The sequence below is a fragment of the Folsomia candida genome, unplaced genomic scaffold, assembly GCF_002217175.1.
Source record: "Folsomia candida strain VU population unplaced genomic scaffold, ASM221717v1 Fcan01_Sc001, whole genome shotgun sequence".
NCBI lineage: Eukaryota > Metazoa > Arthropoda > Collembola > Entomobryomorpha > Isotomidae > Folsomia > Folsomia candida.
This window is the reverse complement of record NW_019091193.1, coordinates 19,924,848-19,942,053: the sequence shown is the minus strand read 5'-3', so window position 1 is coordinate 19,942,053 and position 17,206 is coordinate 19,924,848. Positions and strand designations below refer to the sequence as shown.

General features: G+C 36.8%; 4 protein-coding genes and 1 long non-coding RNA gene across 5 annotated transcripts; 2 read left to right on the top strand and 3 right to left on the bottom strand.

The window, feature by feature from the left end:
- Positions 1–2,075: 2,075 nt before the first annotated feature.
- LOC110849216 (cuticle protein 12.5) lies at positions 2,076–2,918 on the bottom strand. The gene is made up of 2 exons (XM_022096596.2): positions 2,762–2,918; positions 2,076–2,667 (listed from the first exon to the last, which is right to left on the bottom strand). Exons 1-2 carry the CDS (start codon positions 2,765–2,767, stop codon positions 2,299–2,301), a joined length of 375 nt encoding a protein of 124 aa, XP_021952288.1. The 5' UTR covers positions 2,768–2,918; the 3' UTR covers positions 2,076–2,298.
- Positions 2,919–6,196: 3,278 nt separating this feature from the next.
- On the top strand, positions 6,197–6,568 carry LOC118436047. Its single transcript, XR_004835156.1, has 2 exons — positions 6,197–6,309; positions 6,369–6,568. It is a non-coding gene; the product is annotated as an uncharacterized LOC118436047 (long non-coding RNA).
- Positions 6,569–7,079: 511 nt separating this feature from the next.
- LOC110849205 (tetratricopeptide repeat protein 30A) lies at positions 7,080–10,692 on the bottom strand. The gene is made up of 13 exons (XM_022096585.2): positions 10,486–10,692; positions 10,350–10,415; positions 10,058–10,267; positions 9,720–9,981; positions 9,469–9,633; positions 9,132–9,400; positions 8,844–9,040; positions 8,708–8,771; positions 8,481–8,630; positions 8,182–8,376; positions 7,983–8,059; positions 7,795–7,907; positions 7,080–7,727 (listed from the first exon to the last, which is right to left on the bottom strand). Exons 1-13 carry the CDS (start codon positions 10,546–10,548, stop codon positions 7,600–7,602), a joined length of 1,959 nt encoding a protein of 652 aa, XP_021952277.1. The 5' UTR covers positions 10,549–10,692; the 3' UTR covers positions 7,080–7,599.
- Positions 10,693–10,754: 62 nt separating this feature from the next.
- LOC110849223 (pupal cuticle protein G1A) lies at positions 10,755–11,513 on the bottom strand. Its single transcript, XM_022096609.2, has 2 exons — positions 11,353–11,513; positions 10,755–11,255 (listed from the first exon to the last, which is right to left on the bottom strand). The coding sequence occupies exons 1-2, from the start codon at positions 11,356–11,358 to the stop codon at positions 10,929–10,931; spliced, it is 333 nt and encodes a 110-aa protein (XP_021952301.1). The 5' UTR covers positions 11,359–11,513; the 3' UTR covers positions 10,755–10,928.
- A 2,966-nt stretch (positions 11,514–14,479) lies between these two features.
- Positions 14,480–16,517, top strand: LOC110860882. The gene is made up of 4 exons (XM_022110000.2): positions 14,480–14,842; positions 14,912–15,114; positions 15,222–15,589; positions 15,687–16,517. The coding sequence occupies exons 1-4, from the start codon at positions 14,652–14,654 to the stop codon at positions 16,188–16,190; spliced, it is 1,266 nt and encodes a 421-aa protein (XP_021965692.2). The 5' UTR covers positions 14,480–14,651; the 3' UTR covers positions 16,191–16,517.
- The last annotated feature ends 689 nt before the right edge of the window (positions 16,518–17,206 follow it).

Below are 17,206 nucleotides of genomic sequence, written 5' to 3'. Positions count from 1 at the left end.
TATGCATCGTAATCATCAATTAAATTCCGTATCGATTTGGTGACCGCAATGTACGGTGGCTACACGTTTCCTCCTCGCTGCGGTTGCTTGGGGCGGCTGTGTTTACGATAATGAATTGATAAGGCGACTACTACAAAAGTGGAGATAAGGGTCCCGTCAGCAACGCTTAATTAATGCGTCAAGGATGCATACTACTCATTGAGTAGTATTCCAAAAGTCAATCAATGAGAGGTTGACCAAAACCACAAAATTACTACTACCGGAAAAAATCTGAACCGATAACCGTCCAGCGAAATACGTCATCAATTTCGGACTAGTGTGGTTAAATACTAAGTGGTGTTTATGCTTCACGTCATCGTCACGTCCTCCTTCAAATCCGATTTTTTGATTGGCTGAACGAAATTATCACTACGACAATTAAAAATTTTAACCAATCAAAAAATCGGATTTGGAGGAGGACGTGACGGTGACGTGAAGCATAAACGCACCTCTAGTTGTGGCTTGATCTTGTCCTCCTCGCCACAAAGGTTGACCCTTACTCGCCTTTTGTGGAATAGAGTTGAGCCTTCACTGCATGTACATTTAGGATTAGTACAACGCTAATCTCCGTTTACGCGATCAAAACTTTATGTAATTTCCTGTTGTGTCTTACAATCGTCATAACTTGGTGAAAAAAAGTCAACAAGAAAATCATGTGGACTGAAAGTTAATCAGAATTTGCCTAATTTCGTACCATGACATTACTAAATTTTTATAATTTCGGTGCTAGTTTATAGTTTACGCATGCCAAGTGCATCATGAGCTTAATTGGTTCGGTTTTTGCATATAAAACGAGACGTGCAGGTATTCATTGAGTAGTAAATTTGACCATGCAGCAGTTAGCATGTTATGTACATACGACATATGCCATTCACTTACTCATCCATCGGATATTTAATTAATTTCATCATTTAATTTTGACATATTTGTTAAAAAATACATTACAAAATCTTATTTTCTGTTCTTTGATAAAAATTACAACGCCTGATTACTTATGAAGTTTGTTGGATATCACACTCAACATCAATCCAGGAAGAACCGCAGTAGTAATAATAATAATAATAACTAATTATAACAAGTAATTATTTTCCTATTTGCTGCTCTTGACCATCCTTTCGCACTCATTATTGCATACAATGTCATGTTTGATAATATACAGATAGTTCTCCCATGCAATTACATAAATACATATGTACATAATTATCACCAAGTCTGCTAGATTGTACAACAATAAGTATATGCAATTGCTCATTCGTTATCTTTATGTTATATTTTTCGTATCATGCCATTGCAGTGTCCGGAACTTTTACTTACTTGCTCATCAGGCATTATTTGCATATCCAATAATGACCCATAATCTGTATTTATACTAAACTGACAAATAAAAATAATAATCAATAAAAAATCTACAGTGCATATGTACATACAGACGTATGTAAATGATGGCTCCATAAGCCGAGACTAAAAACTACATACATAGGTATGCAACAGATAGTAAATAACTTGGCAGTCCAGTTTGCCCCCTTTTTCAGTTGCAAAACATTTAGGCAATAGTCCCATCGTAATGAAAATCTTTGTCTTGAAAACAATGAAGAGTTCAAGTACTTACATAAATTACATATGCATGCATTCATATTAACTGAAATTCCTCCACTCGTATGGAATTTAAGCTGTTTATGAGACTAATTTTCCTCTCAAACATCATCAAGTGGAACAAATCACCTTATTCACGCTTGGTTTAGTTTGGATTCATCATTTGCTATGCTAGAAAGAAATGTGTGAATTGGCGATGAAAGGTGCAACTTTTGGTATATCGTGGTATTGTCTACTACAAAAATGTGGGGTTGGTTATCTACTAATTTTAACAATGCAGTGGAATCTTCTCAAAAATGTGAAAAAATTGCTACGCATTCCACATTTCAGTCAAGGCCGTCTTTGTTCAATGCATGAGAATCTGAGAATATCCATTTTCACCTGCGTTTTATTAGTCCCAATTAGGATGCAATCTCAAGTACTAAAATAATTCCACTAATGAGTAATTTTGATTACAACTGGGTCATGAAACCGAATATTTATTTTTCAATTTTGAACACAATAATAAGTTTTGAATTTACAATTTTCGAAATATCTGAGCATATACAAAACTGTATAAAAATACTATGTTTTTTTCAATTATGTTGTGGACTAACCGAAAGTAAAGAATCACAGATGAAAATACATGAATAATTTAAGAACTAGCGATTTTGGCTGAACAAATTCTTATCCGAGAGTGTTGTAATAAGCTGGGGCAGAGTACCCGTAAGCTCCATATCCGTTGTAGGCAAGTGGGGCAGCGTTGTAACCATAGGCGTGGACGGCTGGGCTTCTGTATCCGGTCACGACTGGGGCTCCAGCAGAGTAAGTGACTCCAACGGGGGAGGTGACATGTTGGACGATTGGGGTGTGGGCAGCATAGGCGTGGCTCTCAGCAACCGAATATGCAAAGTTTCCTCCAAGTCGGTCGCTCTTGATGACCGCAGAATCGAAAGCTGGGGCTCGGGTCAGATAAGTTCCGGCAGAGTAGGCAACTGGAGACGAAACGAGTCCGGCGGAAGCGACGGCGACAAGGGCCAAGAAAACGAGAGCAGACTGCAATACAGAAATTTCGTTTAAACAAATGCTTACAACATTTAGGGACCTTTAATGAAGTCACTATCAGTCCAATGGAAACTATTCTATTTACCTGCATGATGATGATGAGGATTTGAGTTGAAGCTTTGGACTTTGAAGTTAGGAATGAGGTTGCAAATGTGATCTGATGTCTGGAACTCAAACTTTTAGTCTTTATATACGCGATTCGGTCCGCTAGCTTGAATTAGATAGTGCAAATATGATGATACACTAAATAATAGCATCAGGTCGTAAGATTAAGGATGTAAAATACGAGCATCATTTACATCGAGACCATGAACAACCTCCGGTTTTTTGTCTCATCCAGGATTCTTTTACAACCTACACACGAGAACTTGAGGGAGGGATGATGATGACGATATTTATGTGACGTAGAAAAAGGCATTTGGCCCTCCATTACATCTTGGTGTATTAACAAGAGCAGGTGAAATATTTTGATCGACATTAAATTTCTTGAGTACTGCATACGCGTAATTGAGGTCTTATTGATGCAAAAAATGAATATATGTAGTTGTAACGGTGTGGATAAATCTAGAGCAGAGCGTGGAATATTAAAGCATGATTGAGGCAACTAGATCCGCAACTAAAGAGCATTCCTGATGCATGAGTAAAGGTGAGTATATAGTAAATTAGACTTGAATGAAACTGATGCTTCATTAGCGTTGCACATATTTAATTCCACTATTCTCTCGTCTTTGTGAATTATTGATGACACAGAATACTTAATAAATCAAAGCAATACTAAAAGCCAAAACCAAACTCTCTTACATTTGGTGGATTGAGTTACAAAATGTTTGGTAACTCTGCACAAAGTAAATAAATATGTATGCCTAGCGTTGAGAAGAACCAACCACGCCCTTGCAAGCCTTTTATCGTGCTTGGATCATATTCTGTAGCACTCGTCCATTGCTGTAATTGTACGTCACATTATAGGGCGTCTCAATTTTAATCAGCGTTTTTAGCTCAACATGAGAACTATGTTACTAACTATACTTATTACACACAATGTATGCCTACCAAATGTTGATCTCGATCAATCTCAACTTCTTAAACTTTGTCCGTTCCACGCATAAACATGTCGGAAATAAACTCTTTGATCCTCATCGTGATTCGGGAGTCAATAATCCATTTTGGACTACACCTCATTTAATTACTTGACAACAATTACATTTCACTCTGGAATCTGCCTCCTTTCTTATCAGCATTTCTGCCAGAAGCTTTGCTTGAAGTAATTTATCAATTATGTAGTTCTTGCATATTTCCATAATCTTGCATATTTGTATGTAGAACCTCGAATTGCTAAACTGATTTATTATGCTGTGAATGATAATTCATTTACTGCCGCCTTTATACTTTTTTTCCAAAATTAATCAAGTTTGGATGATGTAAAGAGCACAGATCGCACGTTACAAAGTCATAGGACATATAATTTCGCTGATAATTTGGAATATGCATGTTTTATTTAATATCCAGAAGTACCATCAGATTCATAGCTATTTTAAACAAAGCTTCACAGTAAATAATCGTTAATAATTAAGGCTTTGTGGGAGTATGGTACAACATGCAAATAACTAATATCATCAAAATTCACGTGCAAGCAATAGCTTGAAAGTACGAAATATGCATGCATACGAACGCCTAATTTGTGGCTTGCAATTATTTGTATGTGGCCGATTTTCCCATGAATAGTGCTGGAGCGATTGCAACAATCAGTTATTCGAATACTATTTGCAGTATTTAAAAAATAATATTCAAGTTTACTTAAAATTATAGAAACTCTTCTTCATCCGCTCTACCTCATACGTAATGTCTGAAAAATGTCACATGTAAAATATTAAATTATTCACAAAAATATTTCGAATGAAAGCTATAATGCATCGGTGAATTGATAATAAGAGACATCCGGCTTCTAAATTTTCCCGAACTACGATGGCACATGTAGTGATGTCGCAATATGTATGTATGTACAAATGCATATATAATTGGATATAATTAGAATAATTACATCAGTATTATTTCATGTAATCATGCTTCTCGAATAACAATTTACAACAACGCTACTATACAAATGACCACGCGATCGAAGTAATAAAAAATCTGATTCAGGATTTGGTCTGCATTCTGCCTGTCATTTTATGAGATGATCTTACAAGTGTTTAAATTGTAATTGATTATCTATTGTCAGTTCTTAATATCATTTATTAAGCCACACAGAAAGTCAACCTTCCCAACATGCATTATCATATGTGATTTTTCATCCTTAATTATAATCAGATCAAGATAGTAAAGTCAATCATTTCCTTGAACTTGAAATTCTGACACAAATAGATGACGTTGAAGATTCGTCTCGTATTTAGTCGTAAAGAGCAGAGCACAATAATTATAATAGTTTGTATAATTCAAAATGCAGTACAAACTTAAATAATGAGGGATTTCACGTCAAGTTCGTAACCTACGTAACTGCGTTAGGTTTGTAAGTTTACACACTCTTGACGTGAGTTGACTTTGTAAACATTTTCGTAAACTTTTTTTAGTAAAAAAATATCGTATATAAAACGTCATCAAAATGTTGCTAGCCAACTTTATCCTAGCTTACACCAAATGAAATGTAATTCTTTTTGACTTTTTTGCTTAAAATATCAGTTTTTCAGGAATTACACAGCCATTTCTTATGTCACAAAGTTCTATAATATACCAAAATGATCGTATGATCAAGACCGATTGATTGACACCCTGGATGAAGTGTGTCAATTTAGCCCGGATTTGACATTTGGGGGCTGGTCGGATAGCGACCAATATTTTCGGCTGGCAGCAATCTTTTGTTGAATAATTAAATTAATTTGCACGAGATCACAAAAAATTTACAATAGACAGTGACAATTATTTGTCTCTAAGACAATTTCAACCGAAAATGCAAGTATCAAACCTCGAATTATTTACGAACTTTTATTTACGAACCAAAAACATGCTTTTGAAGTGCGTAAGTTTCGTAAAAGTTCGTAAGTCAATTTTCCTTAGAAATGTGTGTAAAAGTTCGTAAAAGTTTGTAAGCTTACAATCTTACGCAGTTACGAAGGTTACAAACGTTGACGTGAGTTCCCTCAATGTACTTAATTAATTTTATTCCATGTCATGCCACACGCAGAATTTTGGTAAGACGACGCCATAAATACAAGCCGACATTTATTTATATTTGCACGAAAGTAATTGAAGCGTAGTAAATAGAGGAAAATTCCATCCAGCTCAAGAAAACGGGTGTATGTAGAGATGAATGATGAATTTATGCACGGATTTATTTTTCCAAATTGGTGGGAAAATAGTCTTAGAAAACAATATTTTTACTAGTATTCCTATAAATTCAGTCAGGCAGACAGGTATTCACGAACCAGTGTGAAGTAAATTACAAGAGTCATTAAAGCCACGCATAGTTGATAGTGGGGGCTCCATATATAAGAATTCTATGCTAGCATTTGAACGTTACTTTCATTTAAGAAGTCGTTGATCTATTTTAATAAAACTGGGTGGTAAATTTTACATTTTCAGAAAACTGTGTACTCTGCAACAATGCATCAGAATCAGACTCGCAATGGTTATGTACAGGTAAAACAACATTTCCCATTTTAAACCCCAAGACTTTCTACAAATAATAATTGTTACAGAAATTCGTGACGTGTGCTGGAAACAGACCACCCCTATTTGAACTTCAATCAGATTTAGAAGATGTCAACAACCTCTGTGCGATCCAAATGAAAAATATAGTTCAAGCTGGCCTTCTATTAATTATTTTAATTCTGACCCATTTGCCAATCTAAAGTACAAAGAAATTAAAATACAATAAAAAGTATACTCATAATATCTACTACTCGTCCATCGCATCGCCGTCACCATCATCTTCGCGAATGTATAACACGTTATTACAACGGATCAAAACTTCGCCCAGCAAACCAGTCGACTCTCCATTTACATATTCCTCCGTCTGCGCCATCTGAAAATAGCGATTCGTCAAATTAAATATTATGTGATGCCGGGTTAGTATATTTTATATTTAGATATCAGATCATATAGCACCAATTACCTGAACATTCATGTATCCATCAACCGAGACAAGGTATCCTTTGTACTCCGGTCCCCACTTTAACTTAACAATCACCGATTTGCCAGTGAGAGAATTAAGAAATGGTTTTGGATTCACGGGCATCGCCATCTAAAAAATCCAAAAAATGAATACTGATTAGCAATTTCCCTCTTCAGAAATAAATGACGATAAAAAATATTTTATTTAATAGGTCGGTTTTATTATGTATCAAAACTTGGACAAATTAATCAACACTGACTATTAACTAACCTTGAAGAATTGGAAGGTTCTCAACTTTTATAGAAAGAACGTTGAAATTTGTTTTTAAATAATTGTAATTAAATTATTTACTGTTCTCGAGAAATAATATTTCGATTTTGAGTGAGTGGTTTTTAGATCACACAAGAAGACGCGAACGAAAGAGCGACCGGCTTACGAAGCAAGGCGGTCGAAGGCTCCGTATGCCCCAAACAGCAATGAAATAGTCGGCTATGCATGCACAAAGTGAAAGCAGATTTTCTCAAATTTCAGCATCACATGACCGTTTGACCATAAATTTGGATGGTTTTATTGCACTACTTGTAGTTTCATACTTAAAAAACATTGGTTCCTAATTTTATCATATTTTATTCACAATAAATTATTGTATTGTACTGTAAGACTGATAGAAAGGAAACTTGAGACATACTACGAAATTATATGATGGGCAAATTGAGATATTGAGACATTTCCACATTAGTTTCTCATATTTAGAGAAATTGTCTCATTTGTAGAAATTGACGCCGCACGTGAAATGTTTAGTTTTATTGCGCTATTTACTGGAGAACACGAAGAAGGAGGGATTTAAGGAGGCGAGATTCGTAGGTCACGGTGTTCTTGCCGAGGTGGAGAGGCGAGTCCTCCAATGGCGACTCTATCAACGTTTTCACATTTCTGCCAAACGCTGCATTAAAATATTTGTTCTTTAAACAGAGAAAAATGGGATGATAATTAATTTCATGCCTCATTACATTCGCAATGTTGCAAAAACTGGATACAGTCTTGATAAACGTTGTCTCGTACATTTGTGGTGTGCTTGGCCCCCTTCTCCAACATAGACAGAAAACAACGCTTGGCATAAAACCTAATTTAATTTTTAAGAAGCAGATAAAGCACAACTGTTATCATGATTAAGAAATAATTGTTAAATCCTGTGTACCAAGTGTCAGTTCCAAGTTTTTTGCTGTATGGTTCTAAACTTTTGATAATTCTAGAAATTCCAAAGTCGTAGTTCCCCTATTCAAAACAAATTCATTGTATTAAGTGTATTAATTCATAGTTAATACGTAGTTCAATAAATTAATCATCAAATTAAAATCTTAATTAGATTAATTATAATGCTAAATTAAAATCCTTACCTTGGCACAGTACAGGGTCCCGATAACCATGTTAACTATGCACAAGTGGAACAGTTTCTGCTCCGGATTATCAAACGCAACTTGTTCTTCCTCTCTCTCAATTTTTCTCATTAGTTCTTCAGCCTCTTCGTTTTGGCCCGTCATGATGTAAGATACGCACAGGTTTGCAAGGACAATGGCACTTACATCAAGGACCTAAAAAAGTCGCACAAGTGTTTTAACTAAATAATTCCCTGTAATTGACTTATTCTCAATTAATAAGACTTTAATAAGACGTTATGTGAATTGTATTTATTTACGTGAGCATAACTCTTCTTTACGATTGCTTCATAGAAACTTGCAGCTTCTCGAAACTTATTCTCTTGCATAAAAATGACATGTGCAACGTTGAGTTTCCACACATCCACCTCATTACAAAATTCGACGGATTTTCTAAAGATTTTTTCCACCTGAAACAAGTCCTTGCGTGTATTTGCATATTATCACAAGATCGGAGTACATGGCATGGGGATTTTATTGTAAATACCTGCGCATAGTTTTCCTTATCCCAAAATATTTTTGCTTGCGACATCAACACCGGAATGTATTTGCTATTTCAATTAAAATTTAAAGAAATGCTCCTTCTGTAGAATATTCGGGAGTAAAAATATTAAAATTTATACCTTGCTAGCATTTCATCATATTCTGTACAAAGCTTGCTTGCAACAGCATCTTGACCAACTCCCTTTGACTCGGTCACCTGCTTGGTCAGTTTTCGTAACGCTTCCGCCGTTTTATTGGATAATTCGTCCAACTTTCTGTATCCTTCTTCTGGTGAAGTTTGTTGAGTAATCATTGCATCAAACAAGTCGTACATGAACTAAAATTTTAAACATGAAATAGCTTAATTTTTATCATTTATTATACACAAAAATTAATTTGCTCAATTACATATGTATGTATTTACCCACCGGTGTTAAATACTTGTACGTAAGATGAGCATAATCCGCCAATACGTCTGCTGCTAGATCATAGCATTCATATTTGCAGTAGAGTAGTAAAAGGTTTTGGAATGTTTCCGGTGGAAATGGATTTTGTGATAAAAGAAACTGCAGTTTTTCAAATCCTTCCGTTGGATTATTTTCCATGTTTAGAATTGCTTGATTGTGCAATGTAATTGCATCCAGTTCGTCCTCATTTCTGGGCGGCATGTCTGTCAAAGCTTCACGAGCTCCTTTCGCTAAAATACCATTGTGATTTTAGTTCGTTTTTCTTATTTTTTTATTCTGATGTCGATTACGGTATTACGATTTTGAATGTCGAACTCGAAGGCGGCCTTCAAGTTGAAAGCTTCAATGAATGCAGTGTCGTGTAGAGTCAAAGTGTTGCCAACGCTCGGGAGCTCAATTCCTTCTGTCATGACTCCCACTCCCATTTCCGGATGTTGACTCACCTCATTTTGAATTATGTCGGCTGTGGGAATTTATTTTTTAAATGCGTATTAAAAGTTGCAGATACACATTCACATTCCACTTATGTATTATGGATATATAACATACCAATATGTTTTGCAGCCATCGGAATATTCTGGAGTCGATAATGCGTCAGTGCCATGTTGTATGAACAGTGCGGGTCATAACCAATCACTTGAGAAGCCGCATTAAATCTTTGTAGAGCTTCGTCATATCGACCTTCCTTGTATAAAAGACAGCCTCTGTTGATCTCTGTGTCAGGGTCGTCCTTTGGACACTTATCGACCAAGGTCTTGGCATCTGCTAGCTCGTCTGCTCCGTTCTTAATTGCTGCCTGGAGCTTTAATATCTGTGTTGAAATATATAAATTATTGTTTGTCGCGATTAGAATATTAAATTTGAACAATAAAAACTGAAATTTATACCTTTCCCTGGAATTCTGCATTTTCTATTTGACACGTCGCATCCATCGCTTCATTGTAGAGACACGCATGATACAGAGACTGGGCGTAATAAAGTCGATATTCTTCAGCTTTGGGAAACAAGTACAAAAGTCGCTCGTATGCCAGGGTTGCATTTGTAAAATCTTGGCAGTAAAAGTAGCAATAGCCAAGTAACGATAATGCTGCACGACTCTAAAATCAATTAGGATTTTTAACATATTAAGTCAAACATGAAATTGATGATTTTGGAGCATTTTGTTAATTCTGAAAATACATTGGGATGAAATTCTAACTGGTCCTCCAAAACGAGTATGGCGTCCTTAAATTGCTGCTCTTTGATCTATCAAATAATTAAACACGTTATTATTCGTGCATGTGTACATAACCTCGATAAAGTTTATGTGACTCACCAAAGAATAAATAGCTTTGGTGTAGTCTCCTTCCCGAATTTCAGCACTTGAAGGTGGAGCCATTTAATGTTTTTAGTGACTAATTTTAAGTGAGATTTTGGTTATTTTGGTATTTAAAATTTGTCTTTACGTATCAGAATTGGTAATGCGACAGTGGAATTCATATGCGGGTCGGGGTAGGAGTATGGATGGATGGCGATGCAGGTATGTGTTGTGAGCACGGTTGCTTAGAAATGCCTCATATGCATGCATTACAGACAGACTATAGGTACGAGTTTTTATTACGTAGCCAATTTATTAAGAGCACTTTATTTTTTAAATGTGAACTTAATGCTGAATATTGGAATTTGGAATCATGAAACGATGTACATGTATCGATTTTTTAACTGTTGTCATTTTTGATTTTGCTGATATACAAAAAATACAAATATTTTATACTAAAATTACCAGGATCGAACGACTCCACCGAAGGCGAGTGGGGCAGCATAGGCGTGAATGGCTGGGGCGCTGTATCCGGTCACGACTGGGGCTCCAGCGGCGTAGGTGACTCCAACGGGGGAGGTGACGTGTTGGACGATTGGGGTGTGGGCAGCATAGGCGTGGTTCTCAGCAACCGAATAAGCAAAGTTTCCTCCAAGTCGGTCGCTCTTGATGACGGCAGAATCGAAAGCTGGGGCTCTGGAGATGACGGTGGGGGCAGAGTATGCGATTGGAGTAGAAACGAGTCCGGCGGAAGCGACGGCGGCGAAAGCCAGGATGATAGCGACGACCTAAAAGTAATTTAAGAACAGGCATTAGAGTTCGCTCAAGTATTTGCACATATCGAAAATTAGTTTCTCTGATTAAAGTTTGAATTTCTTTTGCTACCTGCATGTTGATGAGGTTTTGGGAGGTTGATAATTCACAAAGTGAAAGAAAGTGTGCTGATTGCAACTGAAAGTGATCTGGTATCGATTCCAGGGACGAAGGTGCTTTTATATTGCACACTTTTTTCGCTGGAGAGGTTGCTGCTAGTGCATAACCACACCCTGCAGCCTATTTCACCCTGTAAAATACAGGCCTGCTGGTCCCGTCTTGGTGACGGAGTTGGGATGGACTTCATTAAGACGCGTTGTACGCCAGACAATTGTGTAATTTCACCACAAAATTCATTCCACATCAATAAGTAATCCGTAGGTACAAGTAGGCAGTGAATATGTAAATGCTAAGCATATGTAAATATCCCTCGTTGTACTTGTGGTAGGTTTCACAAATTATGATTTGGTAAATTATCAAGACATGATAATAAGAGAATGAATTGGTTATGCTTATGTAGGTATTGTTGAACGACGATGATTTTTTAATCTGAACTGTGTCCCTCCCCTTTGCCAACAGTTTCTGCGCTTCCTTAATCATCCAGCCAAATAGGTACGTAACCCAACCAAGCCCAATCTCTTGGGTTGAAGTACGACATATCATGCATATGAAGTAATATGAACGAACAGTGCAAATACAGGAGCTCAATAGACGTTTTTATCATGGATACCCATCGCGTGCACATAAATACACATGCATTCACTAATCCTAAGGGCAAGATTCCCTTCTCACTTTGCTATCTCAAATCTCATCAATCACAATTAATTTCATTTAGTGATCTGGTTATGGACAAATACACAAAAACTACATCCTAATGTGGGATTAATCAGTACGAATCTGATCAAGTATGTATATACGACGTATTTGAATTTTACGACAAATATATAAAACTATTTGGATGAAAATTAAATAATTTTATTTAATTAAAATATACATAAAGCCGATGTCAAACTTTTAAAAATCATTCAACGAAATTGCTGCAAAAGAACAATATAATTTACTAATTTTGCTTGCTGCACATAATCAGCTCAAATGGTGACGAGATTACGAGACAGCGATTAAAGAAAGTGAGACAGTTAAAGGAACGACCTTGAAGCCTACAGGAATTAGAACAGATGCCAAAGTTACAAAAAAACGAGTCAAAGAATTTCTTGCTGGGCAATCAGTAATGCATTTGTCAAATGTATTGATTGTGCACATATTCCCATCAGCAACATTAACATGGGAGTGGTCATCTTTGTTTTTAATCCAGTCCAACCGGATTTCAATACACTACAGACTTGTTACGATGCGACATAATTTTTTGGCAAAACTGAGATTACACAGGATCATGATTCAGAGCTGCGACAGGAGACAGGATCTATTTTGTCTTTCCATTTGCATCGTAAGATTATTACCTTAAAACGCTGGTTCTTAAACCATAAGCCTTTATCCTCCATTGTCATGAAGTATTTAATACAAAATTAGATCAATTTTAAGATTTTGAGGTGCGGTTCCTCATTTGTTTCACTTATTTCATGTTTCACTCCTCGTTCGAGAGTTGAGTGGCGTGCTGCGTGCTGTTGAAACATTAACTACGGTGAACCAATTTCGTCAAGTTTAATAATGAGCCATTATGATGACAGGACAGCATCACTATCACTAGTACATCATTACCAAATAAATATTTTCTTGTACCAGAAGCAATGAAAAAAGTATTTCAGGTAGAATTAACAGATCGTATGGATGACATCTTGAAGTGATTTATTCACAAGCTTACAGGGTTCAACTGTCCCCTTCTTCAGGTGTAAACGTGTACAAGATGAAATTATTTATCCTCTAAAAAAGTATTTATTTTAAACGAAGAATATGGACCAATTTTAAAAATCACGACATATGTAACCGAAGTTTGAAATTTTGCTCGGAGTATATTTTATAATAAATAATGAATGTTTGTGTGCACTGGGTATTTCATAATTTTGTATCAATGCTTTGACAATTGATGTATAGAATTCACTTCAGAAAAAAATCCTCATAATTGGTGCAGCTATCCTGTACAAACGCATGTGTGTGTCTGTGCTTGCAATATGAATATTTGTTAATAAGGGGTGGAACAGGTCGAGGATTTGACAAGTATGAATTATAAAATTGCATCTCAAATAATGCATGCAAATATGTATCACTACTACAACTAGCGTTACTGTATTTAAATAAGACATTTTTTTAGAAAATTGTTGACTTTTCTTTTCACAGAGTTACCTTAAACACAATTGTCATCTCGGCTGTCATGTCCTAATGTGATTGCATGTTACAATTATTAATGTTCTATATTATATGATGTAACCAGGAGGTAATAAACGAATTTCTAGAAAATGTGATCAAGCACGTTAGCTTGATACCGAAAAAATTATTATTACAACTAAAAATGATGATTACCCACGTACATGAGATTGCTATCAAACTAATTGTACATAAAAATAACTGACCTCAGATAGATTTATTGTATTGTCACCATTCCCTCTGTCAAATAAAACGTTGTTTTAAAAATGCCTAATTGTTTAGTAAGAAACCTTCGTCTCCTGCGTACTAATCAGTACTGTAGTATGATGTACAAATGAATACAACTTAACATGGTTGGCTATTGAATCTATAAGATATTTGACCTAATAGATATCAAAAATAGGGTCGTAAGGTACATAAGTTATATGCATACGAAATGCACGATAATAATTAATTAAGTGGGCTTAAAAATCTTGTTTTTTAAATGTATACGCCACCTCTGTAGGTAGCGTACGTTTACGTGCATATAGTGTACGCATTATTTATATGCACCCTTATTTTCAGTTATAAAATGAAATATGTAGTAACCAAATAATAGATAGGTTGGAAACAGGTTGAGATCAGATAGACTACTGCATATGCACTTAGATACTACTGAACCCTGCACAATCAAAATTTCACTGATCGTGATTAACCAGCATCATGTTATAGTCACGTTTGGATATGTGGACGCCACCAATACTGATTCATAAATAAAAGTGCAAGTTGTGTTTATAGCCAACTCAACACATTTTAGTTGTCAAATATGACACAATTACAAGTTGTGCCGAGATACATTACACAACATCTTCAAAACTATAATGAAAATGAACTGATTTGCTTATTTCAGTTTCTCATCGGCCACCGACCGCATGAAATACAGACGCATCACCACCACCACCAACGTTGTTAATAAATAATAAATCCCCCACTAATTGACCCATTGTGACTTTTGAAGTGCTTCATTTCAAATTATTATCAAGTTTTTAAAGAAAGCCTGGATAAATAAGAAAATGAATCAACCGCATAAAAATATAGTGATATTTTTTGTGCTATGTGTATCTCTTCGTATTCCAAGTCCAAGCTACGGGCGCACCATCATAAAAAGGAGTCCACAACTGAGTCTTACAGTGATTGATGATGGAGAGCCCGATTCGACACCTCGGGGACATCCTCCATCCATCGAAGACCTGGAGGCTAGAAGGTAAACGTTCTTCTTTTGGAGTAAATTTTGCATTTCTAGACAATCCACAATGTTTACAATACTCTGCAGACAAGCGTTGGTAGCACTGATTCCTGGTGGTGGTGAGGGTGGAGGGGGAGGTCAGTTGCAAATGCTCACCGACTTAGGCTTAGACCTTGTTGGGGGTTCTGTGAGGAATGCGGGCGAGTTGTTTGCCCCCCTCAGAAATGCGACGAGAAAGGCGACAGAGAACTTTCCAAGATTGGGGGATGTGCTGAATCGGGCGGTTGACGGTAATATAAGCGTTCGCTATTCATCCTGATATTTATTTTATGGTTTTAGACGCCATGTCAGGCCACATTTCATGTCATGTCTAATTTCATGGTTGACTGCGTTGCAGAGTTTAGAGTGTATCGGAAACAAGCGAGCGGGGCGTTGAGAGAAACGGCTTCCTCCAAAGTGAATAACGGTATTCGGATCTTCACCACTGCGACTGCCAGGGGCACCGAGGTCCTTGGGGGCGTTTTTAAGCTCCTACGCAGTCTCTTCGACAACTTCACTCTCGCCATTCAGAACTTGGTGCAAACCTTGTCTCGTGGATTAGCTCGCTTTGCAGAAACAAAGACCAAATTCTTGTCCAGAAACTTTCAACGCGTTCGAAACCTTGTGACAAATCAAAGGTTGTTCCAACCGGCAAGAGATGCTGCAGAGTTGGGTGGTAATTTGGTGCGTGGTTTGGCTGCGGATTTTACAAACATTCAACCACTGGTAAAAAATGCATTATTTTCATTAGGGGTTTTCAAGACCCATGTGGACATATTTTTGCATGCAGTCACTTTCAATACGATCATTTTTTAATTTTCAGGTGAGTGATGGAATCAAAACGAAGCTCACTGTTGGAACTCGTCTCATTCCTCGTGTCAGACTTAGCACAATTCTTGCGCCATTGGGTGATCCCGAACATAAGCCGTGTGCGGAGGATGGAACCGTTGTGGACATTATGTCAGAAGGAGAAAGTGACGGTGGGTACAGCAAAAAGCGCGATGAAACGTCTTCTTCAGACGAAGTTCCTAAAGACATTCTTGACCTTCTTGGTTCCTCAAAATCCGAGAACAAGGTGAAAGCAGAAGGAACAAAAGACGACGCGCCCACATCAACAACCTCCTCCTCAAAAGCGGAGGATGTTGAGAGCAATGAGGTCTTGACAAAAGCCAGCAGTAGTAGTAACCCCACAACGACGACGACACCCGCCCCGTCAACGACCACCGACGGAGAAAGCAAATCCACCACATCCAAACCATCCAAAGAGGGGGAGAAAGCCGGCTCCATAGAAGACTTGTTTGGTATATCCGACTCCAAATCCACGTGAGAGTTACATGCCGGTAAAATAGCTAAAGTGTGATCTGGTCGGTTTAAAAGATTAGGCTAGTTCTAAAAATATGAAAAGTATAAGGAGAATGCCTGAAGGCCAATTTTCGTGCTTACTTCAAGTACGCTCATAGGATTGAAGAATTACAGAGGGTGACTCCTACTCTTACAAAATTGTGATACTGTGATGATATGTAAATATCGAGTACTGGTCAATATGATGAAATTAAGTACTACGTACTTACCAACAGTTGTTCAATAACGACACAAAGTGAAGGTGAATATATTTTTTTACAAGTGAAATACATTTTTATATACTTTTATACAACCGGTTGCCTGCTATTAATGTTGTCATTATTTCTGCGGCCAATTTCGCAAAACCAAAAAAATGGTCAACATTTGTTTACATAAATTGACACTTTTTCATCGTCATCTGGTCATCTTGATATTTGTGGCTTGTGATTTTCCAGACTATTGTAACTTTCACAAATGTTAAAACCTCAATTCAACACAAGATTATAATAATCCTCGATTTTCCACTGTCGTATTTTATGTTACAGGAATGAGTATGCACATACTTGTACCCCATAATCAAGCAAGATATTGGTTAGAAATTTTCAGAGGCGTTTAATTCACAAATAGTCGTGAATGTACATGCAACGTGTCTCGCAGGCTAATTGAACAATATTTTTAGTCAGCATCAAGCCCCACAAAAATGCGACGACTGCAATTAATGTTGAAGAACTTGTTCACCCATTTTCTTTTCATCTCCTGCAAAAAATGTCCCATTTCATTTTCAAATGTGCATCTTTCTCAACCAACGTGCGAAGTGAATTGTAAACATTCAGAGGAAGCATCAGCCAAAAAGTGTGGTGGAGTTGGATAATTGGCAAATAAGACTTGCACACATAGAAGATAGGACAAGTAATTTTGTGTAATTTTTCATCTGCCCCCTCGCCATTGAATTAAAAGCATAGACACAAAAACACTATGGTTGACCTGTCAGTACTAGAGAGA

What these genes read in the sequence shown, in the direction of transcription:
- LOC110860882 (XM_022110000.2), top strand. Translation starts at nt 14,652, where the DNA reads ATGAATCAACCGCATAAAAATATAGTGATATTTTTTGTGCTATGTGTA. An exon ending in GAAGACCTGGAGGCTAGAAG is followed by an intron (nt 14,843 to 14,911) that starts GTAAACGTTCTT and finishes AATACTCTGCAG; the next exon opens with ACAAGCGTTGGTAGCACTGA. An exon ending in TTACAAACATTCAACCACTG is followed by an intron (nt 15,590 to 15,686) that starts GTAAAAAATGCA and finishes TTTAATTTTCAG; the next exon opens with GTGAGTGATGGAATCAAAAC.
- LOC110849205 (XM_022096585.2), bottom strand. Translation starts at nt 10,548, where the DNA reads ATGGCTCCACCTTCAAGTGCTGAAATTCGGGAAGGAGACTACACCAAA. An exon ending in AGTTAGAATTTCATCCCAAT is followed by an intron (nt 10,268 to 10,349) that starts GTATTTTCAGAA and finishes AATTGATTTTAG; the next exon opens with AGTCGTGCAGCATTATCGTT. An exon ending in ATAAGGAAAACTATGCGCAG is followed by an intron (nt 8,631 to 8,707) that starts GTATTTACAATA and finishes GACTTGTTTCAG; the next exon opens with GTGGAAAAAATCTTTAGAAA.